This window comes from Acomys minous (assembly GCF_964271855.1).
Source record: "Acomys minous genome assembly, chromosome: 5".
Classification (NCBI taxonomy): Eukaryota; Metazoa; Chordata; class Mammalia; order Rodentia; family Muridae; genus Acomys; species Acomys minous.
The window spans coordinates 108,511,690-108,536,471 of record NC_140494.1 but is presented as its reverse complement, the minus strand read 5'-3'; the positions used below and the strand labels follow the sequence as shown (position 1 = coordinate 108,536,471).

The 24,782-nt window shown below is 49.3% G+C and overlaps 1 protein-coding gene across 4 annotated transcripts in view; it reads left to right on the top strand.

Moving 5' to 3' along the window:
* ZBTB16 (zinc finger and BTB domain containing 16) overlaps positions 1 to 24,782 on the top strand; it is a 182,929-nt gene that overhangs the window by 90,066 nt on the left and 68,081 nt on the right. For all 4 annotated transcript variants that reach the window (XM_084781353.1, XM_084781354.1, XM_084781355.1 and 1 more), the window contains exon 3: positions 146 to 243. In XM_084781353.1, coding sequence (XP_084637479.1) covers positions 146 to 243 — 98 coding nt within the window. The remainder of the gene's footprint in view (positions 1 to 145; positions 244 to 24,782) is intronic.

The window sequence follows — 24,782 nt, the reverse complement described above, 5'->3', positions numbered from 1 at the left end:
CTTACCAGTGCTACCCCTTACCATCTTCTCCTTCCTCTACCCTTGCTGGGCATGGCTCTGAAAGCTTATAGGTGAGGTGGGGGCGGGGGAGGTGCCTTCTGTCCAGTTGGAGCAGCAGCAACCAGACTTTTCTTTTCCCCTACAGGAAGCTGCACAGTGGAATGAAGACGTACGGGTGCGAGCTCTGCGGAAAACGGTTCCTGGATAGTTTGCGACTGAGAATGCATTTACTGGCTCATTCAGGTAGGCGAGGTCTCCTTCGATGGCCCCGTGTTCACTCTCAACTCAGAACTGGCCGTGGTCTGGTTGTCTTCCCTGCCAACCAGGGCTTAGGTCCACCTTGGCTTGTAAATCCTCCTTCCGTGTTCCATGGAGCATAAGAGCCACCCTGAGAGTGTGCCCATCAGAGGAACCTATCCGTATGCTCTCCCCTGGGGTTCCCAGGCCATCACTGGTACCCATGCCCTGTGCGATCTACCTTCTAAAGTAGACTGCAGTTTCATTAGCAGAAACAGTTGTGGAATTAGGTTCTCGCTGTCTAATGAATCTGACTATTGGGTTCACATTACACAAGAGCCTTTAATTAAATAGATATAGAAAGGTTGGAACTCAAAGCTAGTTATAGCGTGCTGCCTTTTGCAAGTTAATTTTATCCAATTCTAGTGGGGTTGAGTATGTGGTGGCTGCTAGTAATTTTGCTCATGTTTGGGCAAAGCTGTTCTGCCCCCAAGAGGTGTGCGAAGAGGGGAGAAGCCCTTGCCATCCTGGGTGCCTGGTGTTCTGGGTACAAGGAAGGGTCCTGTAGAGCTAATTCTGCAGCCTTTGAGATAAGGGCACACAGCCTGCCTTCTAATGTGGAGGTTGTAACTTCCTTGCCTGGTCATAGACTTTTCACTCTAGTTGCTTTGTCTTTTAACTTTGCACTAGTACTTTAGGGGAAATGCTGTCTGTCTTCTTTGGGCTTGCTCTCCTTATGTAGGTGACTACCAATAACTGCCTCTGCTTTGGCCATATTGCCTCAAGCAGTATGTCCTCCAGGCATTTACCATGTGATTCACGTCCCCTCCCGTGACAGACACTCACTGTGTGGCTGTGGGTGGTTCATCCCATCTCTTGTGTCGGTCAGTGCAGGTGTCGACCCCACATAGAGGTGATTTTTCTGCTTTGAGAATTAAGACGGAAGACTACAAAATGTAATGTCTCCATAGAAGGCTCCCTGGCTTGCAGTTGGTGATTCACAGATACTGATGGCTTCTACCTAGATTTCCTTCCCTGCTCTGTACCTCTGAAGCTGTCACCTTGGGGCGTTCTCCACCATCTCGCTCCAGATGCTTCCTGCCTGGTGGGCTGTCTGTGCACTGTTCTTCCCTCACCCTGTTGTGGGGATGCTGGTATAAGTTTTCATTGGCAGCTTTGTGGTACCCCACTGAAACTTCGCCCCGTAGCCCACGTGGCTTCCCTCACTCAGTGCTTACCAAGTGCTCTGGGTCTCCTCATCTCATCGTGTCTGCATGACAGAACCCTTCTCCTACCTTTGGAGGATTTTTCCCGATGCTTTCCAAAAGCAAGGCCACCTTCTGCCATTCCCCCACTTCTCGTCAGAGGCAGCCATGCCTTCCTCTGGCACCCATGTCTCCATGTCTGTCTGATGCTCTCTTTGGGCACAATTCCATTTCCTTGTGTTACTGTTATTTCTGGGCTTTCCTTATCTCCCCTCATGAGAGGCAGGACGGCACAAAGGAAGAAACTTGGGCGTCTACCTCCTGATAAGGTGAGTTGGCCTTTCTGAGCCTCAGCATCCGTGTTAGTAAAGCAGGAATATTTAGCTCGAACTCACACAACCACTTTGCCACTATGCCCACCGTGTGGTGGGTGCTTGGTAAGTAGAGTCCTCCTTAAGAGACAGAGCTCGGGATTAGGCCTGTGCTGTGTCTAACATGTAGCCTGCCATCAGTAAATGCTTACTGAATAAGTATAGCCTAGGCATTTGATGAGGACCTCAAGAGGACTCTTAATAAGGTGCTATCTGGTCTCACCAGCAGCAGACATCCTTTCATGGCTGAAGGGCTGGATGGAATGGACACACACTGGCCTTCTTGGCCCTCTTCCAGGCACTGGGAGCAGGCATGACTTGGCTACAATCTTTGCTGTGACCCTCATGTCTACATTGTTGGTGGGTGTGGCTGAGATATGCTGCAGGCTACTGAGCTCTTACTGTTAGGTGGGTTTGTTGTCCGCAGTTCTGACAAGGTGGTGATTGTGCATCACTTAGCTGTAAGCTGGCAGGTACACGGTAGGGTTAGGGCTGGGGGTTGGGGGAAAGAGTCCATTTTGGTCGTATCTGAGTCTCCACTTGAGGCTCCCACGGGCTTATCTGTGATCTTCATGAGCTGCAGGAAGTGGGCTGTGCTTTCTTGGTTTTCCATTTCAGTGCTGCTGTATTGACCACTGAAGACTAACTCTTAACATGATTGGCCCCCTCTGAAATCCATGTGCCAGTGCCCTTGTGAAGGAGGGTTTGGCGATGAGTCTCCATTTTGTTTTAATTCACCCCAGCACACAGCTCATAGTCTGCAGAGTCTGAGGCTTGTGTGTAGTCTTTGCTTTTTTGTCCCATTGCCCTACAGACCCCCTCACTCCTATACAGGTGTGTCTTGACATTCAAGTAGTGCCAAAGGCCAGGGAGGTTAGACCACTTCCTGCCCTTTGCCCCCTGCAGAGACCTGAGCTTGCTTTAAGTTAGTGCCTAGGGCTGAGCATGTCCCTTACGCTCATACCAGACAAGAGAACTCTGTTGCTTTAGAGGACATCATCCTAACACTTGGGAGGGAGAGGCAAGGAGCTCAGGAAATCAAGGCCAGATGCAGCTACATCGAAAATTCAAGGCCAGCCTGGGCTACAAGACAGACACCCTGTATTAAAAGACAAAAGACAGCCGGGCGTGGTGGCGCACGCCTTTAATCCCAGCACTTGGGAGGCAGAGGCAGGCGGATGGCTGTGAGTTCAAGGCCAGCCTGGTCTACAAAGCGAGTCCAGGACAGCCAAGGCTACACAGAGAAACCCTGTCTTGAAAAACCAAAAACCAACCAAACAACAACAAAACAAAACAAAACCAAAAGACAGCTTTTTATTTGTTTGTTTGTTTGTTTTGAGACACAGCTTGGCTGGCCTGGGACACACTATGCACAGCATGGATTTCTTACTCTCTGGTTTGAAGGTTCTGCGCTACAAACTGACAGTGAGCAGCCTGGGGATCTATAGTGCAGACCCATTTTATAGAGGGTAGAGGGTTGGAACTGGGAAGGTGAATAGTTCAGGGCCTGGGGAACCTGTCTTTGTCCTTTTCTTTTGGTTTTTTTTTTTTTTTTTTAAGAGCAGGCTGTGGGGAAGTGAATCCCAGCCTGGGCAGGGGTCTTGGTTGCTCCATCATTGTTGCAGCTTTCCATGCTAGGCTTATCCCAGGCGGCTGTTTCTTCTGCTCCACCACGCTGCTTGCCTCTCCCTTCCTCCCTCTCTTGCTGGTGCTGGCCGCCCCACCCCCTCTTGGCTAGCACAGCCTGTGTTTGTTATTGTAGACCTGGCACAGAGCCAGGCCTGGCTGTGAGCCAGACTTGTGGGTACAGTATGTACAGTGAGTGCTCAGCCAAGTTTGTCATCATTCTTTTTTTTTTTTTTTTTTTTTTTTTTTTTCTAATCTGGAAGGGGTGGGGTGAAAACAAGAGTTTCTGCAATGCTGGAGGAGAGAAGGCTCTGAGTTCCATGATGTTATTTCTGTAAGAAAGGTGCTCCAGTCTGGCTTGCTTTACCTCTTCTGTATCTTTCCGTCCTTTCCTTGTCTTCTCTCCTCTTCACGTCCCATAGCTATCAGATGAAATCAGCCTGTAGGAGATCAACAAGGCAAGCTCTTATTTGCAGTGACTAGAATACTAAATTTACACTCTTAAATCAGTTTTCATTGTGTTGGAATTGACAATTTGTTTAATTAGAAGTTTGCCCTGTAGGAGGCCCTTCCGAGAGGCTGCGATTTCTCCCCTCCCCTCTCCCTTACTTTCTCTTTTTTAGTTGTGTTGGTTTTTTTTTTTTAAGACCCTAAATGGTGGGTAGTGAATGTTCAGTTTAATTGAAGTTTTTATTCCGATTCGAATGCATTAACTACCCAAGTGTTTATGAGATATACCTGATGATAACAGTAAGTTTAAATTAACCACCACCAACCCAACTCATTAACTAATGAGTGATCTGGCCGAGCTCTGCAGTTTGGAGACAGCTTTAGGCATCTGAAGGGATTGGGGAGTGTGGCTCACAGAGGGAAGAGCAATGGCTTCCATCCAAGTCTCTGCCAAACTTAGGCACAAGGTTGTGGCGGGGAGCAGAAGAGTGTCCCCCAGCCCACCATCCATGTGACTCTAAAACCTCCGTCACTGCCCTGTTCCCATGTGAGTCAGGCCTGGAAGCATTAATGGGTCCCCAATTCTTGGTCTTTACTTTTTAAAAAAAAGAGTTAATTTCCAGCTGTGGTGTGGGATTAGACAGACCACAGAGCACAAGCTGTGACTCAGTGCGTTCTGAACTTGCCCAGGATACGCCTTCCCATCATGCTTCTGTGAACTCTCGACGCCTTGGCTTGACATATCGGTGGCTTAGAAACACCACAACACCTTGCTCTGTTTTGGACACAGCTGTTTACTAGGACGGGTCTGGTGGGTATCTAGGTGGTCAGGTCCCATTCTGGGGGGTATTGTTCGCCTTTGGAATGGAGTGCATGTTTAATACGCACTAATTATGGGTGAAGCTGTGTGCACTTAGCAGTGATGGATGCCACAGCGTCCTTCCCCTCGAGGAACTCGGTCTAGTAGGAGGCATCAGGTTAATTATAAGACAGTGCTGAAAGAATAGTACCAAGTGTCAAGAAAGAAGAATAGGAGAGGTTCGGACGATGTGGACCCTGAGTAGAAGGTAAGAGCAGTGTTCTGGAGGGACCACAGAAAGCCGGACCTGAGGATGAACAGTACCATTTGGAGCAGAGTACGTAGGCAGGATGTGTGGAAGGCCTTGAGGCACAGAGTGATTTGTAACTCCCTACCTAGCACTGGAAACCCACTAACACATTGAGATGGGACTGAGCAGTGCCGTCTTCCCTTCAGAAGGGCTGTTGAGCTTTGGCTGTCGGCTGGCCTGGACTGTTCGGTAAATGAGACCCTTCAACACTCAAGACAGGTAGCCCACATTGGGTGTGGCTGACGTGAGAAGTATCCCAAGTTTCCCACACTAGGATAAGCTGTTGGGTGGGGATGCCCAATGCACACACTCTCTCCCTGTTTGCTCTGGCTGGTGCTCAGGTGCTGCCAGCCTTACTGTTTGAGAGCCACCCTTGTGACTAGGCTTGTCTGCCATACTCAGAGCCACAGTGGAGGGATGAAGGCTTGGGGTGGTGCGTTTTGCAATCCCAGCAGGAGCATGGGGTAACCAGGGCATATTATCTGAGATCTGAGTCATCCGTGGAGCAGGTGAAAGGGCTAGAGAAGTTGGGGCTAGATTCAAGATTGGTTTTCTTAGGCTGCTGTGGTGGGTGGGTGTGTAGGTTGAGGGGGAGGTTGGGGAATAAATACAAAGTTGATGAAGATCAGTGAGTTGACCTGGTTTCTTTGGTCCCTCCCTCACCCCCTCCTAGCACTTAGCTTTTGGCTTCAGGGTTCTTAGAGACAGAAGAGGAGGGAAAGTAGGCAGCTGGCCAGTCCCTGTGACTGCTAAATGAGGGGTCCCCACAGTGACCATCAGAAAGGCTGCTTTACAGTTCAAAGATGGCTCTTCAGGACTTCAGCTTAGAGCCGGCCAGGTATACAAGTTCCCTAAGCAGTCCTTTTATCCTGTCTCCTCTTTGGGGAATACCAACTTTCCTTTTCTGCTATCAGGGTAAAATTGGAGACGCCTGGAAATACCCTCTCCTGGAGCTCTTTAACTCCCTCCCAGGTCTTTAGAGGTGCCCACCCACTGAGCAGTCCTGTTGGCAGTGGGGTGTCTCAGAGGTCCACACACTGGGGTAACAGAGAGGAAAGAGCTGGGAAAGCACTTTCTCCCGTCTCTCCCTTGAACACACTTTTCCCTCTTCCTCTCCCTCCCTCTGAATTTGGCCAGCTTCCTGAACTTTTTCCCAGAGTGGTGTCGTCACTGGCCTGCCGGCAGGTCTGGATGTTCTGCCAGCATTCCAGAGAGTTTATGATCGCTTGCAGATGCGTCTCCAAGAACACACTGTACCCAAAGCAGAAATTAATGCAGGCTTGACTGCGGTCCAAGCCCCTACACGGGAGAGAGGAGAAAGAAAACAAAAACTGTTTAATGCTGTTTATAAATTATACACTCACTGGCTGATGAAAAATACATTTCTTTCCTGCCCCCTTCCACGCTCCCCCCTTCCCTGCAGCCCCCTCTGCGCCCCCTCCCACCCCTTCTCCATTTCTGCCTCAAGAGCCTCAGCTGAGCACAGGCAGAATATGGTTTTGCTTTTTAGCTCCTGTTTTGGCTGGGATCCGAAACCCTGCAGCTGATTTTTTAGCCAGAGTACTTTTCCCCTTTACCTGATGAAATACACTGATTCTTCCAGCCCACAAGGGCTGTTTTTGGTTTTGTTGTTTGGGTGGGTAGCTTTTTTTTTTTTTTTTAATTTAAAAAAAAAATTTTTTTTTTTTAAATTTTTTGGCCTGGGTCTGGGGTTGTGTTTACAAGTGTCCTACTTGATGATGAAGGGTGCCACGCTGGTCCCAGGAGGATAAGTCCCCCTACCACATCCTCCCACTAGTGTCACTGAGTATATACTCCGAAGTCCTAAAACCTTCGAGGCTAACTGAACTGAGAAAAGTTGGGGAAATTCTTTGCAGGTCATTGTATTAAACAATATTTCCCGTCACTTCTCTTCCAGCCCTTCACCTATAACATGTGTGACGAGGGGGCTCGCGTACCGCCCCCAGCACGCATCTCTACATATGGTAGTATAGCAAGCCTGGAGAACTCAGTCCATCTACCCAGCTTCTTCCCACACCCTACAATCCCCCCCCCCATCCCAATTTATTCTATAAATTCGTTTCTACATTATGTCTATCCATTTACATGGCTTTTGTGTTTTTTAATACTGCTAATGTTTATCATTTGCCCAACAGGCTCGACAGATTTTGCTTCCTGTAGAGCACTGAGGCTTTAGAGCCCCCTCGTTGCTAAGTAGCAGTCTCTCTGTACTGTAATGGGCTGATTTTGTATTCTGTTCAGCGCTGTATCTTATTTTTGTATGCAAGACAAAGTGTTTTGATGGAGGACGATTGCAGCAGTGTCTGGAGGCTGTTTGGAGTTTTATGGGCTGTACAGTACACTGTGTGCTCTCTGAACAGAACACAGGCTGTTGAATTTTGGATTGGATTTGTCATTCTCCCCCCCCTCCCCACCTCCCCCCTCAGAGAGGAGCCTGTCAGATAGAACATGGCTTTAAGAGTGGAAGGAAGAAAGTAGGAATTATGTAATATCTCCTTCCTCTCTCCGTCTTTCTGTCTCTCACTCTCTCTCTCGGTGATCTTTCCGTTCCCAAATAGGGCGGCACACCCCCTTTCCCATTGCAGCAGGATTTTGCACAGCTAGGTGGTGACATTCCTATTAGGACTGAATGGTGCCCTAGAGGAGAGGGTGGGACATCTGTCTGTCTGCTGTTCTCCTGAGTCTTTGGTCTCTCCTTGCTCCTTCCACCCTGCCTATGTTCTGGATGCTGTTATGAGCCCTTGATTTTGTTTGAGGATGGGTGGAATGGAGCTGCAGGGTAGCACTGTTTTTGTGGAACGGACACGAAAGCAAAGAGGTTTTATTATTCTCAGAGTTTCTATGCCTTCGTTTGGGCTTCCTACATAGGCCCCCCCCCCCCGACAGAAGTGTGTTTCTGGGTGGACTTTCTGGTGGCTGTCTCTTTCTCTAGCCTCTGTTCCCTAGTCCTTGAGCCAGGAGGGGCTTGTGTGGTGTGGAGTCCAGACCTCAGCCTGTGGATCATGACTTGCCCACCATGCTGCCGCTGTTCCCCTCAGCACTCCCTCCAGGGGTCGGGTCTCTGCCGTGGCAGGTGTTTATTTTGCAGCTCTTCTCTCCCTTGATTTCCACTCCCCTCCCCTCCCCCCCCTCACTCCCCCCCTCCACTCCCCTCCCCTCCCCTCCCCCCCTCCCCTCCCCCCCTCCCCTCCCCCCCCTCCCCTCCCCCCCTCCACTCCCCCCCCCACTCCCCAATCTCCTTCCATCTCACTTCATCTCTTTGTCACCGTCCTTGTGTCTATGTCAGCAGCAGCCGTTGCTTGACACTGCTGTGTGTTTTCTGTCTCCCTTCCTGTGTCTTCATCTGTCTTTGTCACCATCTGCCTTAGCCCGTCTTCTCTCATCTATCTGTTGGTCTGTCTGTCTCCTTTCTTACCACTCTCAGTGTTTCTGAGCTTAGAAGTTGGGCAGCAGCCAGAGTGGGGGAACTTAATGTCATTCTGGCCCAGAGGCCTGGTGAGGACTCTTGAGCACGAGACTGGAGGAAGCTTGAGGCACACAGGAGCTTACATGGGCTTCTCTCTTGCCTTCAAGGGACAAGAGTAGGTTGCTTTAGCATGGCTTCTGTTCTTCCTAGGTCCTCCTACATACTGTTTTTTAAGTGGAGTGGGTAGGTAGAAGAACAGGGTTAGGTTTTCTCAAAATTCCTGTCACCAGACCCCATGCTCACACAGGTGTGCACTATGTACCTACCAGAGCAAGAAAGCCCCCAGCCAGCCCTTGCCAATGGTTCTCCTGTACCTTTGATCTGGTAAGGTGCTCCTCGGCACACTGAAGGCTCGGATCGGTATTTTTGGATCAATGACTATCCTGTAACTAAAGTGAGGTGGCTCAGTGAGTAAAGAAAGGCACCTGCTACACAAGCCTTGGTGGCCTGAGCTCCATCCTTGGAGCCCATGTAAGATGGAAGGAGAAGACCTATGTCACAGGATTGTCCTCTGACCTACACACACGACACACACACACACACACTACCACCACCACCACCACCAGTAATAACACATACATAAAGTGTTTGTACTACTAGGGGAGATCTAGGTGTGGTGGGACCTGAAGATGATGGAGGTTTGGATGCTTATTCTGAGTGTTCGTTGTTGGAGATCTGCTAGGAAAGGAGCAGGTGCCAGAGGGGAGGAGGCAGAAAGTCTCAACAGCAGGTCCATTCTGAGAGGCAGACCTCTGCAGCTCCATCATGAGAAGCTGCTAACTGAGGCCCCCGGATGTAATAGCTCAACAGGTAGAAGATAGTGGCATCCATCCGGAAACCTGCGGGGCACAGGGAAGCCATATCTGTTGGCTTTCGGTTTCTATTCTTCAGGGCTCGAGTCCTCTTGTTTTTGGTAAACCATCACCTGTCACAGAAGCCTAGAAGCTTCTTGCTATTTCCTGCTCTGTTATCAGCCGGTAAAAACTGATTGTTGGCAGCTAGAGCCTGAGTTCTATCATGCCCAGAGCCTGTAGGCAGGTGGATAGCCATGTCACCCTGGCCTTCACATCAACAGTACTGACGAAAGTAACTGTGGGTTGTTATGGTGTTTGACCCTGTCTTGGTAATCCTTCTGCCTAGATCAGTGGCTTTGGCTCTTTTGGGGAAGAATCTAGTTAGATGCCGGGCCAGTGGCAGACTGGACATCTTGCAGTGTGTGTGTGTGTGGGGGGGCCTGGAGGTGCTGGAAGTTGCCTATAGATGTCTAAGGTCTGCTCTGTGGATCCCACAGATTCATCAGGTCCAGGCTAGGTGTGGGTAACCCTGCATAGGTGTTGAGTTAAGAAGGTTTGGAGAAACAGCCAAAATGAGGGGCAGACTCTTCATCAGACACCGTGTGCACGTGGTTGTGTGCACAAGTGTGAGAAAGGAAAAAAAAAAAGAGAGAGAGAGATTGAGACAAAGCGCTTACATGAAATACTGAAAATTGTTCCTTTGCTGTAATGGGCCCACACAGGCCATTACCTTGAAGATTAAAAAACAAAATGAGTTCATGATATCCGGTGACTGCCACCGACATCCATGCTCCGACTGCAAAGTCGGTTTTACCTTGGAATTTCTGCTTCGATTTTGGTTGTTAATTTTTGGACATTGGTGGTACATCCCCCCCGCCCCCCCCCCAACCTCCACTGCTTGGATTCCTACAGGAACAAGTTGATGGATGGATAGGTGTGTTTCTCAACAAGACCCCAAATGAAGAACCTTTTCATTTTCAAAACAATTTCTGACCTTTCCGGCCAGCAGGGCAGGTTTTCTCTGTAGAAATCCAGAGGGCCTAGGCCTGAGACTCCGGGTTGACTTCAGAGGGGGGGGTAGAAGTTTGCTTTTTTTTTTTTTTAATTTAATAATTTGGGTTTCCTATGAATGGTTCTGCACGGTGTGCAGTAGTATGCGTTTTCATAACTGTCTCTTCCACTTTGGGTAAAGGAAGGGAGGGAAAAAATAACAGCGGCAGCATTCTGTGGGCAAAGGAAGAAAACAAGAGAATGGGGCAGAGAACAGGCTAAATTTAAAATTGTAATTGGCTGACTTCCACTGGCTTGCGGGTGTTTTAATGACTCATAATAACTTCATTTAAAACCAGCTGAGCAGAAAATAGATTGGAGAGGAGCCTCGGGCCATTATGGATTTGTTTTTTTTTTTTTTTTTTTTTTTTTTTTTTTTTTTTTTTTTTGACAAGCTCGGTTTTCAGCAGCCAGGAAGGCTCTCAGAGAGGGTTTGGCATGTTCTCTCTCTCTCTCTCTCTCTCTCTCTCTCTCTCTCTCTCTCTCTCTCTCTCATATGACTGGGAGAGGTTGTATTAAAAAAAAAAAACAACCAGAGATAGTTTCTTTATTCAACTTTCCCCCTTACCCCTTTTAATTTTTTTTTTTTTAAACCTGATTAAAATAAATGCCTTGGGGTATTATTTTAGCATTTTAGGATCCTCACACACCCACACACACACTTTTGATGTGGTAAACAACATAAATAAAATTATTTTGGAAATGACTGAATTGATTAGGTAGTAAACGGCTCCAATGCATAAATTCCTTGTGCTGGTTTGCTCTCGCCGCCGTCATCCATACTTTGCGCATCCCCCTCCTCTTTCCCCAGCCCCTCCTTCCTCAGGAGGGGATGCTCCCTTTACATGGCAAGCGTCATCTAACAGCGGTTCAGTGACTCACCTTCCCCACACACATCACTGAGATCTCAATAGGACTGATTCTGTCCAGGAAGTTTCTAGAGACTCTCTCCTGCCTCTAGTCGTTTCTAAATAAAATCCTGCCTGTTTTCCCATGCTAGGAACAGTGCCAGGACCAGAGACTGGCCCCTTCTTTTCTATCTTTTGAAAGTGCGTCCACTCAGCCCCAGGGTGCGCCTGGCTGGGCAGCACAGGCTTCCTCCATATGATCGCTCTCGGCCACCCACTCTCCCCTCTCATATCTTAACACCTCCTTTGTTTAGGAGTTTAAAAAAATTTTTATTTTATTTTATTTTATTTTATTTTATTTTATTTTTAATTCACTTGCCCCTTTTCTGTACTAGGATGTAGGCTTCCTGGGAACCTGTGATTCATGTATGTCTGTGTACCCTCAAATCACCTAGCATAGGAACATGAATGGTGGTTAGAACCTGGCCTTTTGTGTAGATGAGTGGGGGTGGGGCAGGAAATGCACTGGAAGCTCCCCTTTGCGGCCTCTAGCCCCGGGAACCTGCCGTCTGGACCAGAAGAGGGAAGCAGAGGCCTTATCAGCAGCCTGTTTCCTTACCTCCCTACAGCCCAGCACGTAGTAGGCAATCAGTAAATATCTACTGAACAACGTGCATTGGTCATGGACGGGGACAGAGAGAAGGGCGCTGTGTGTGCCAGGCATTGTGAGTGGTGACATTCTGACAGCTTTGACACTCTGGTGCTACTTTATGGATGAGGACATTGAGACTCAAAGTAGCCTTTGCTTAGCCTGTCATAAGATCAGAAATTCCAGAAATTCGGGGGCTTGGCAGAGCTGGTTCCCACTTAAATCTCTCCCTGTGCCCAAGCTTGGCTGCACCGTGGACTGTCAGGATTCTCGCTTTTCTGTTTGTTAAGCTCCTGGTGCCTTAGAGATTGCGGAGGTGAGGCTGGAGAGCTAAGCCGAGTTAGACCTTGTCTGCGGTCTGTGGGACCTCTGAGATGGAAAGCACCATATGGGACGCTGCTCCAGCTCCTTGCTCTGGGCCAGCTACCAGGAGCAAGTGTGGCCTATTAACCTTTCCTGCTAGGCCAGGCCAGCATGTGGTTAGTGATTTCCTGATGCTGTCCCTCCTCTGCATTGCTTTGGAGGACTGGAGGAAGGTGGTTCTGGGAACAGCGCTAGAGGGTTCATAGGCTACTCAGTCAGTATGCGGCTTCACCTTGAGGAGAGCTTGGTAGCGTCATGCCCTTCATCCCTCTCCATCACTGTGCCCCACAGAGAGGGGGGAGAGAAAGAGACAGCTACCTGCAGTCTCATATCTTCTAGGGAAGGCACCCTGAGTTCAGGAATAAAAGGGGTAGTCCTCATGTGCTGCCACTATGAAAGGAGGATGTTGGATGTCACTGGATCCATGGGCATCCAACATCTTGGAGTGTGACTTATCACAGAGGTGTGATCGCCCTAGCCTTTCAGACCTTGTCCAGTGTGGAGCTGTAGCCTTTGGCACGAGGCTGTTTTGTCTGCTGTAGAACAACCTCATTGTCTCCAGGCACACACTGAGGGTGCTGGAACCTTCTGAAGTGTGTGTGTGTGTGTGTGTGTGTGTGTGTGTGTGTGTGTGTGTGAAATCTTCACCTTGTGAGAACCAGATTGTGAAGATTGGTCAGCTATCGAGGATCCCACCCACGTGTGGCTCTGTTTTAGGGGGAGGAGAGGAGATAATCAGTACAGACTCAGCAGTTAGCAGTTGGACTGCTGGCCAGTGGTGCGGAAACCAGGCAGAGCAGACAAGGGTTGGTGCTGCCGTCCTTACACACCTTTTGCTAGTGAGTTAGTGGAAAGGATTGCAGGAGCCTGGAAAAGAAAGGGTGTTTACTGTTTCCGTATGGGAAACAAGTGTCTGCTGTGGAAGTTTGGAGCTGTGAGAATATCCCGGGGATGGGGTGGGGTGGGAGTGAGGAAAGGAATCCAGAAGAGGGTTGGTGGTGTTTCATTGTGAGGGTGGAGTGGGGGGGGGGTCCACTGGTGGGTGGGTTGTCCGGGTGTCGTGTCCAGGAGCTCAGGCTGGCGACAAGGGGGTGGGGGTGCGGTGGGGGTTGTCTTACTTTCCAGGTGAGAAGACGCTAGAACATCTGGATGCTGGAAGCAGCCAGGCAGGCAGCTCTGCTCTTCTGCCTCCCGGGGCGAACGTTAGAAGTTTATAGTCCGGTGTCTTGCACCTGAGGGTCCTCCGGCACCCCCAGGGTATGGTGGGCATCCTTATTTGGCAGGTTGAGAAGCTCTCCAGTGAGAATGCAAATGGCCTGCTGTGGATGGGTGGCTGCCCGGTATCCCAGCACTTGGGAGGCAGAGGCAGGAGGATTGAGAATTACAGGCCCGCTTTCGAAGACTGAGGCTTGAGGGGTTTAGCTTCGTACTAAGAGTACTTACCCAACGTGCACAAGGATCTATGGGCAACTTCAAACAAACCAAGAGGAAAAGAGATAGGTAGATATGTGAGAGAGAGAGGGGGGGGGGAGGAAGAGAGAGGGAGAGAGAGAGACACACAGAGAGAGAGAGACAGATAGACACACACACACACACACACACACACACACACACAGACACAGACAGACAGAGACACAGAGAGAGTAAGTTCTGTAAGCAAGCCTCACCTGTGAGTACAGTGCTTATTGCATTGCCCCTGGGTGAACTGAAGCTACTGAGGACCAGTGGAGCTATGAGGACTTGTCCCAGCTGAACACCACGAACCGCAAACCATCTCCTTAGGTCACATGACAGATACCGCTATGTGTGCATCAGTAAGACTGAGCTGGTTCCCTCCCGTCGAAAGCGGGACTAAGGGCTGCTGTGTTGGCGGTGTCCAGGATTCAGTGTGGCACACATGCCTCTTCTAGATGCAACCCCCTTATCCCAGTGCCCCCCTGTGCCCCCCCAATTGTTGGCATACTCCTTTCCCCACACCCCCAGCCAAGCTTCATTTGGAACAGAATTCTTTCACTTGCCAGAGAAAAAGAAGAAGAAGAAAAAAAAGTCCCAAGTTCTAAACTTTTCATTAGGTAGTTGGGATAAAAAGCCTTCTGGGGTAGGCGGATTAAACCTCGCAGCTCTCTCACTGGCTATTAGAAGCTAATTGAGCACCTAGAGCTCATTGGCACTGAGTTCTGCTGGCGTAATTATGCAAGGCCACAGTCATTTCAGTAACAAGGTAACTCCAGGTAAAGAGACAATGCCCTGAAACTTCTGATTTGCTGGGGTCTTCCTCGGTTGCTTTCCTTAAATGAGCCCAGGACAGACAAAAGCCTGGGCATGAGATTTGGGGGAGTAAGCTGTTGTCATGGGTGATGACTGCCTCCCCAACCTGAGCTCTCCCATGGAAACAGCCCAGTGTGTCTGGTAGAGGCCTGCTGTGAGCTAGTTTGCTCCTTGATTGAGGTTTGGGGTCAGGGCCCTTGCGGAGCGGGAGGAAGAGGAGCAGGTGGTGTAGGAGTAGGGGTAAGGAGGTTGAGTGAGGAACAGGGAGGCTCCCAGGACAGTGTCTTCCACAGGCATGGAGGGCAGGATCTGACACAGGCAATAAGGTAGATGCTGTCTGTCTGTCCGTCCAGTGTGGTGACACTTTCTCTGCCACAACATCTTTACATTGAACCCTGTCTTTACTTAGAATCAGGATTTATGAGGGGGGGGGCTGTGTCCCTGAGGACTTGGGCTCCACAGGTGCCAACTGGACCTTGAGTGTGTTTTTGGAAGGAGCCATAGGGCATGGACAAGCTGATTGTGACCTCTAGGTGGCCCTGCCTGACCTATGGCCCTGCCACCCATCAGCCTTGAATCATGCCGTCTAGGAGGACAGCATGTAACTCGGCTTCCCAATATAGGCCCCTGCCTCCCAAGGTGACAGGAAGTCACTGTCACTAGGACACTCCATCTTCTGACACACATGGCTGGCCTGGCTCTCTTCCTTCACTCCTCAGCCCTGTATTACCTTGAATTCTGCTCCAGGGGGCCTCTGTAAAGCTGGGTTTTATTTTAGTTTTTAAGTGAGCCATTGCCCAGCATTGTTTTCAAGCCCCTGCCTTCAGCCTCTGGCCTGGGATGAATCCTTCTCACCATCTCCACAATGATAAGTTTGTCACAGTCAGAGGCTGGCTGAATGGAGGCAGAAATGTGGTGTTTGGTTAAATTGTAAAATTAGCTAGCAAAGTTAATGAGGCATTTCTGCCTCTGCCTCTGCCTCTCGAAACGCAGGAAGCTTATGAAGGTGCTTTTCAGGTACCTTGCCTAAGAAGAACAGGCGGGTGGGGGTGGGGTCTGGCTCAGCATGCTTAGAACCCCAGCACTTAGAAGTTGAGACAGGAGGATTACCATGAGTTTGAGGGCAGCTTAGAAGGCATAGTGAGTATCAGGATTGCCAGGACTACCTAGCAACAAGACCTTGTCTTAACAACAACAACGAATAAAGAAGGAAAGAGGGGAAGGAGCTTTTGGCTCATCAGATGCGGGTAAGACCTGTTTCCAGTCGATACCCCGTGTCCATTGTATGGATGAAGCCGTGCTTATTACTTGTCTGAGCTTTCCAACCTGCCGCTTCTCCAGCCTGAAGTTCACGTGGTGCCGCTTGCCCACTTGCAAGCGCTGACCCTCACGCTCTGGAAGTCACAGTCCAGAGGTGCATGCGGAAGCACTGCCAACAGTCTATTTTCTGCACACACCAAATTCGCAGGTCCTCTAATTACACCAAACAAACCGCTCTGTTTTCAAGCAGCAATTCGATGTCATTTTGGTTGTCAGGAGGACTTTAATAACGCCATGGGCTTCACCCTGGACATAGTCCCCTGCACCCTCGGGACCTTTTGTAGAGCGTGAACCAAAGACTGCCAGTCCTGTTTTCCCCCAGTTGGGGAGATGGGCATTAATTGTGACAGGCAATATTTTTGTTTTGAGAAGTGTGGCGCCTTGAGCCTTCTGAATTTTGAGCCTGAAGCCGGCAGAGCCGCGGCTGTAATGTAACACCTCAATTATGGTGCAGGGGGCCACAGAGCCAGACTCTGCAACCTACAAGGTTCCTTAGATCCCGTGGCTGGAACCACAATTAGGGCTCCAGAAACACCAAAGGCAAGCCAATGAGTGTCATTTCTAACCGGTTTGAACTTTTTACTACTCCCCAACATCAGAAGCACCCGGCTAGAGAGCTCACTTCTTGTCCTCAATAAAGCGATTAAAGCTGAATGGGTGTTGGGGAGGTTTTTAGGCTGAGAAGGGCTAAAAATAGGCCCCACTCTGTTTTCTGAAAGCCACAGCAGGCCTGGAGAGGTTGGCAGCCTGGAGGTGCTACTGGAGGGGGGCAGAGGAAGGGAAAGGGATTGTGGCAGGCTCTTGGGGTGCAAGGTCTGAGATGGGGTGGTGGAAGTGAAGCAAGGAAAACAGATGGAGGGGCTTCTCCTAGCTGCTGTCAATAGTAAAGGTGGCTTGGTTGCTTCTTTTCCCTTAACGAATCCTCCAGACGGGAAGAGAAATGAAAATAATGGTATTAGTTCTAAATGATTGGCAGGTCCAGATTTTAGAATGGATTGCCTGGACTAAATTTTACCTATTTAGCCCTTACCCTGTTGAAATCTCCTGCTGTTTGAGGTAAAGGGGTTAGGGCAGTGAGTAAATGAGCGTGTTATCAGAGGGATATGCAGAGAAAGGTGGGGGTGGGGGAACCCTGGGAGCCAAGAGGGAGGATGCTTTCAACAAAGCCTTAATGTACCATGGATGCCCAGGAGGAGTGAAACTGAAAGGACTCTGGTAACTGAAGGTCAAGCAAGAAAACCTTGTCAGTTTTAGTCTTTTGAGGGTGCTGTCCTTTGTTAACACGAGTCCATTTCTCTACTTTGAGTGAATACTATTGTTTCTTATGACAGGGCATGTTGCTTCCATAGATGCCAAAAGGAGGACTATTGGAGGAGACAGCCTGGGCTGGACACCTGGGAGAGCTGGATGTTGCTTCCGGTTGGCATTTCTAGAAGAGAAGCACCATCTTTGGGGCTTGTACAGCTCACAGTCAAGGGAATAATGCAGAACAGGCCTGCCGAGCCCTGCCAAGTGCTCTCTCTAAAAGCGCTGTAGTGGTCACACTAGTGACAGGGTTTGAACTCCTCGGAAGGGCTGTGTCTTGCCAAGTGTTGAAATATTATCACTACTTAACACGCACGCACGCACGCACTCAACACCACAGAGTTGTAAGAGGAATTGGAGAGAGATGGAAGGAGTAGGGGAGAGCAGACGATTCTAGAAAGAGAGGAGATAAGAGAACTGTCCGTATGGAGGTCACAAAGAGATCACACATTTTGAGAGGACAAGGCATCATCCTTGGTGAGAAAAGGAGGAGCCGCCTGGAGGAGGGGAGGACCAGCATGCTCCTGGGGGAGGAAGGCTTCCTAGTCCCAAAGACAAGGCCAAACGTAGTAGCAGTGTCAGGGATGGTGGTACCTGGGCAGTGTCAGGCACAAGCTTGAAGTTTTATAGACTAGGCAGTGCCCCAGTCCTTGGTTGGTATCTTTGGATACCAAGCCCTGGTTTGTTTGTTTGTTTTTTTCTTACCACCACCACCACCACCACCTTTTTTTGAGACAGGGTTTTACTGTGTAGACCAGGATGTCCTCAGACTCACATGCATCCCTCTGCCCCCACCCCCTCTCTCTGAGCTTCTGTCCAAGAAGCCATGTGAATTCTTACCCTGGGAAGTACAGTCCATGTATGCTGCAGGTGTGTTTTGTGCTGACATGCATGTGTTCTAGGATATCAGCTGGGGACCAAGCAGTCTGAGGATGTGACAGAAGGAGGAGTGTGGTGTTTAAAGATGAGAAGAGGAGGTCTGAGGCTTAGGTGGAAGATAGGGCCTTGGGGTTGCTTGGTACCAGAAGTACCTCTTACTGCTCTGAATCTCTTACCTGAACATTCCAAAGTGAGGTCAGCAAGGAAGATGTCTAGAGTATGAGATTTTGTATTCTCACAAAATGGCCGTATTTCCCCCTCGTTATTTCCCTGGCTTTTAAAAATAGAACCTAGACAAGATGGCAGCACCAACTCCCTTAGATAAAACTGTTCTGAACACCTGAAAGTTCAGCTCAACCTCCAAGGTGGCCTTTTTGGTCCATTCTGGGCCCAGGCTAATGATGGCTCCAGCACCAGACCCTGCTCCATCTGTTCCATCAGAGGTTTCCAAGCTGAACGGAGGCACCCAGCCCTCAATAAATGCAGCCAGAGTCAGCCTTCCCAGTGCCAAGGCTGAGAGCAGTCATGTTCGCTCTTGTACGCGTATTGGGCTTTCTTTGATGGTGACCTTCTGGGTGCATCTCTCCTGCCCCGCTCCATTCCCTTTTTTTCCTCCTAAACTTTAAACCAGCTCAGGCAGTGACAGTCAGAGACCTTGAACACATTTCTTTTGTTGCTTTCGGGCATGTCTTAGTTGCTCTGGAGCAGGTAATTTGCCATACTGCATCTAGGTGTGGCCTTGTTTTCTTTCCCAAGCAGTGGGGTCTGTAACCAAGAGCCTCGAGGTAGTGTCTCGTCTATCCAGGCTATTCACTTTCTGTAATGGGCCTTCCCCTCAGGAGCTGGGGGAACAGGGGAGGCACAAACCTGGGGGGAGGGGGGCTGTTACTCATCAGCCTGAGGATGTGAAGCTAGCCTGTCACCATCCTAGTGATGATGACTTGGACATTTACGATGCACTAAGTTCTTCACACAGTTTCTTATTTAAACTATTGTATGAAGGTAAACAGTTCCCCCTTTGAGAGAGGGAGAGAGATGAGAGAGATGAGAGAGAGAGAGAGAGAGAGAGAGAGAGAGAGAGAGAGAGAGAGAGAGAGAGAGAGATGATATGGATGTAAGGCTTCAGAGTTCATACTGCGCCACTAGGAACAAAAGACACCGAAGCCCCACAGCACTGTAGCACCTCCCCGGGCTTGACCATCAGCCTTGGTCCCCATCAGTATAATGTGTGTGGAAGGCTGTTTCATCCTTCATAGGCCTTATAATAAGAGGCATTCATGGGGCCTTGATTACCTAGTTACAGAAGTTGCTATGGGGAAGTGGCGCCCGAGACTGTAGTCAGGTGAGACCCTCCAGATCAGCTCTTAGACTTGAGTGTGTGTGTGTGTGTGTGTGTGTGTGTGTGTGTGTGTGTGTGTGTGTGTGTGTAAGTAACTATCATCAATTTACCAACAGACTTGGATTTTTTTTTTTTTTACATAGTTCAGCAGTCACTGGTTTTGCGTGTCACCTTCTGGATGCCTAGAAGATAATGATGTTAAAAATTGCCCATGAGTGATGATGGAAACGGATCAAAGAGACACCTTGTCCTTGACCTCCTAGACTCTGGTCTGTCCTTGTAACCGTTGTTTTGTATTGGGGTCCCCTAGCTGGGAGGCACACTGTTCAGTGACACCTGTCTTTCCTTAATTTCTGCTGAATGAAGAATTATCAGAGTGGGTAGCTTTTCTCCTTTCTTTTTCTTTTCACTTTTCTGGGGTGGAAAATGTATCCTAAATGTTACAGCGTGTCCCTCGTGTCACTTGTTTTATCCATCTTATATAGTAACTTTGGGGAATCTTAATGGTAAATTTATTGATGTTTATGACGTGTAGCATTCATTGAACAGTTACTGTATGCACGTGTAGGGCTAAAGACTTTACATGTATAATTCAAATTAACCATCACCTGATCACACAGGGAAACAACTCACGCATTCAGGGTGACAGCTAGGACTGGTAGAGTTGAGACTTGAAACAAGGTTTCTTTGATTCTGGAATGCATGTCTTTAATGACATTACTATGTAGCTCTCTCTCTCTCTCTCTCTCTCTCTCTCTCTCTCTCTCTCTCTCTCTCTCTGTGTGTGTGTGTGTGTGTGTGTGTGTGTGTGTGTATGTGTGTGTGTGTGTGTGTTGGAGGTGTTTTTAAGTCTCCTACGGGGTCTGTGTAGTCTTGAACTCTTTATCTTCTTGGCTCTTCTTCCAAAGTGCTGAGATGATGGTGTGCGCACCACCAAGCCAGACTCCAGGACTAAGAACTATGGCAGAAGTTCTTTCCAAGCCTTTCAGGTTCAAGTGGGAGGAAACTATGGGACAAGGTGTTTTGTTTTGTTTTTTGTTTTCCATATGGGACCTGAGACAGGAGACTGTAAGATTGCTACAAACTCTCAAGGCACTGGACAGCACGCTGCCTCTCCAACCCCATTAGCTTAGTGTTGTTCTCTCAGGTCTAGCAGTGCCTAGCTCTTGTCCCCAACCCATCCCAAGGCCTCAGCTCCTTCAGAGTAGACCCTGAGCCATGCACAAGGTACTAGCCTTTTCCAAGTCAACAGCTGGCTCTGCACACGGCCACCCTCAGCTCACACAACACCCGCCACACCCCACATTCCTTTGGCTTTCTGCACCCTCCCTTTGATTCGGGACCTTGGATTCCGTGGCCTCTGAGTGGGGCCGGTGTCCCCACCGCAACTGTAGTACCATAGAGCCAGACCCTGGAGCAGCACACCTGGAACCGGTGGGCTTCCATTCGGTGGCATCTGGCCACCTGTCCCCACTTTTCCTGTCCTGTGTCCCTTAGCAAAAAACGGATCCTTCCCAGTTTTTCATTTTGTTGATAAAGGAGAAAGCGAGAGCTGAAGAGAGCCAGAGCGGGTGTGAGGCTGCAGGCAGCGCTCTCCGGGAGTACACAGCTCCTTGAGGGAAGGGAACACACAGTGCTGGCCTTTGGAACTGGCAGCCAGTGTGCTGTTCTCGGTCTGATAAGAGGTACTGTAAATAAAACTGTACACTGTGGCCTGTTGTAAAATGCCCGAGTCTGTACTCTTTGTTCTGACAGCTTATGCTTTTTTTGGGTCTGCTGTTTTGGTACACTCTGTACTTCCTTATGTAAGCAGGCATGCATATCTCATCAGAACATTCAAGATGTTTATTTTAAAATCAAGAGGAATTAAAAAAAAAAAAAGGACACACTACTCAACATCAGTTGCTGGCAAGGCACTAGGTGTCCCCCACCCCCCACCCCCACCCCCTCAGCGGCTCCTTTTAAAAACATTATTATTAGCTTGGGGGTTGGGGAGGCTTTGAAGAACGAGGGATTTTTGAAAAAATTTTTTTTTCTTTTCTTTTGGCTTTAGCCCTGCTTCTCTAGAGAGACACACCCCTCTGCATCTGATTGTGTGTAGTATCTTTTATGGATTTCTACATGCCCAGGACCCCAACCCCTACTCCCAGCCCCATTTCTGGTTAGGAAGATGAGAGAGAAGGTTCTATACTTTGCCAAGAGTACTAGGGACAGGAGGAGGAGGAGGCTGCTGTGGGGAGTGCCATGGCTTCCACTGGGCCTCAGCTCTGCTCTCACTGAAATCCTGGCATTTAGGTAAAGCTTTATGGGTTTTTGTTGTTGTTGTTGTTGTTGTTGTTGTTGTTTTGTTTTTCTAGTGCCTTTGGCTGGTCTTGATTTGATTCCTGTGAGCCAGGGATGTGGGGGTGGGGTGCAGGTTCAGAGTGGGGACCCCTCCCCGTCCTGCTGAAACCTTAGACTAGCTCCAGCTTATCCTTCTCACCAAACCTTTACCTGATTGTGCATTTGTTTGTGGCCTCTGTCTAACCTGGATGGCACCAGGAAGTTGGGGCTCCCAAGGGGAAAGTGACCCTGAAAAACCCTGGCTATTCAGGCAACTCTCTGTACCTCAGTGTGATACTGAGAGCTTCCTTGGACTGTGGTATGTGGGGGTCCCTGAGTATCTGATAAGAGCAAGAATGTCTGTTTGTCTCTAACATAAATCAGACTTATTGACATCCTCCCCCAGATAAACTTAGTTGGGAGGGTGTCCCCGAAAGCAAACCTCCGCCAGCCAGTGAGTGTCCGTCCTGGCCTCCTGAGGGAAGACTGCCTGGAGATGAGAGGCTCAGAGTATATTAAAGGGAAGGAAGGAATTTGCTGCTGTTGTGGGGTACACAGCCAAGAGGAAATAGGAGCCCCATTTTTCTAACTTTTTCTCCTTTCTCTGTGCGCTGCCCGAGTCGTAGCAAGAAACAAACACGACCTAGAGTTTCTACAAAGGGCCTGTAGAGAACCCAGAAGGTGCAGATTCAGGACTTCGCCACCCCTCCCTCCCCCTTCCACACACCCCCTCCCCCCTCCTCACCCCACCCTCTCTACCCCCACCCCCACCCCTACCCCACCCAAGGCAACAGCCTGACAGTGCTCTGAATGCCCACCGTCTCCTTCTCAGGCCAGTTTTATACCCAAGTCTACTCCCATAGAGCTCCCAATGTGCTGGGGAAGGCAGGACAGAAACAGGAAGCAGGCCCATTGCAGGAGGCTGGAGGCTGTAGGAGCTCATCCCCCAGAAGATTTAAGAGGTGGATGACTGAATTGCTGTTGATGCTGACATATTGGTCCTATGGCAGATTTTTCTTCTCCCCTCAACAAAACAACCACTGCCTTTTAAATCAACAGGACAAGCGAGGTAGGATGTGTGTGTGTGTGTGTGTGTGTGTGTGTGTGTGTGTGTGTGTGTTGAAATACATCTTTACAAACGTGAGACTCACTTTATACAAGATAAATAGCTCTCAAATACCAGTGCATTGAATCTCAGTAAAATCAATCATACTTCAGGTGCACAAAGGCCATGTTTTAAAGGAATCCTAGGTGGCAGTGATGGGGTAGCCGCTGTTTACTGCTCCTCTGTCTCCACCCACAATAAGGAGGTTATGCACTTGGTCCGCATCTCTTGCCAGTTCTCTGAGGCACTTACTCTTCCTGATCCCATTTTACAGATGACATGGACAGCTCCCCAAGTGTCACAGTTGGTGAGTTCTTCTGCCACGGTTGAACTACTTTGTCCGACCCAGCTCCCAAGTCCTTTACCACAACACAGCCACCTTGGGAGGAATGAATAAATCCCAGTGATCTCTACTCAGCAAAGACTTTCGTACTTATTAGTTTTTGGCATCTGCCTCAAAGAAACAACAGAGGGGACAGTGAGGTGCCATCCTGCATAAAGAAACTTGTCAACAAACCTGAGGACCTGAGTTCTATCCCTGGGTCCCACATGGTGAAAAGAGAAGACTGACCTCCACATTCCTGCCATAGCGTGCCCCACCCCTTATCAATAAGTTAAAATGTAACGAGAAAATTAGACAGATAAGGTCAAACCCATTTTATAGCCAGGGAGCCACAGGTTTACTGAGGTAAGGAGACTTGAATCTTGTGCGATGTCCACAGCATCAAGTATCTGACTCAAGCCTGGGCCGCAGGTCTCCTAGTTCACGATGATTGATACAAAGGTTTGGATGGGACCAGCTCCCCTTCCTTCCTGTTACTGCTCCTCTTCCATTTCACATCTCCATTTATGGGGTCCCTTTCTCAGCTCTGCCAGCCACACCTCCCACAGGCCCCCCCATCTCTCTCCAGCCTGGTCTCCTTGTTCTCCGTTTGCCAAGAGGCTATTTCATGACAGCGATCTCGTTTCTTCCTGCCTGCTCTCCTGTGTTTTCCCCACCAGGATGCCAACTCATCAGAGGTTGCTGCTCTGATCCCTCCTCCGCACCCCGCTTGTCTCTGTATCACACGCTACTACCTGGCCTCTTTAAAAACTGCGTTCGCATTGTAATTATAAGCTCTATGTCACCCACCTCCTGGCTTTACGGATGGGTACCCATGAGACAGCCTCACGTAGGAAGGATGTAACAATCAGGACCATTTCAGAGCTGTGTCCCTGGAGTTCTTTTGGCTCTGGGCTGAGCCCCAGGGTAAATGTTGCTGTTAGGCCCATATGCACCCACCTTCTTTTAGCTGGCACGGCCACTTTTGACACCCCATCCCCCAGCCTTTCCATGAATGCTTTCTAAATGTATCAAGGGTAGATGATGTCACTGTTATGCATCTCAGGAATGGCGGTGTGGTTTATACAGATCGAGTTGCTTTGAATGCAAACCTGACATCACACCGAAGGCAGCAGGGAACAACATACGCACAGTAAACAGGCAGAGACTGTCTTATTGATTAACAGATGAGGCCTCTATTATCGATCAAAGCTTGGTGAGGAAATTTATCACTTTTAATTTCAGGGCTGCCAAATATTTCTGCCTCTGAGCCAGCCATTACAGAGACAAGTTAATGTACAGCCTTCTTGGGAGAGGGGATTTCATCTGGGCACTCCGCTCTGGTGTTAGATCGGCCTTGTGGAGAGTCTGAGGTGTGAGCCTCTCTGGGGAGGGGCGGAAGGAATAGTAGGGCTTCATGAATGGGATCCAGCCGTGGGAACCATTGTCTGTGCTTCCGAGTGGAGCGTTGGAGGCTGACCCAGGGTTCCTTGCGGGAGAGGGACTTTTCACATGCTGAGCTTAATATCTTGACTTTGGCAAGTGTGGAGAGAAGGGGACGTTGCAGGCCACCTGATGCGGTCAGGCAGGCACTGAGGAGGCAATCTTTTAGTAGCTGCTGTGTGCTGGTCTGTTTTTATCTTCATCCGAACCGTGGGTGATGGTGCACATTTGCCCTTCATTTCCTCCCTCCCTCCTTCCTCTCTCTGCTCATTCGCCATGAAAGCGAGACG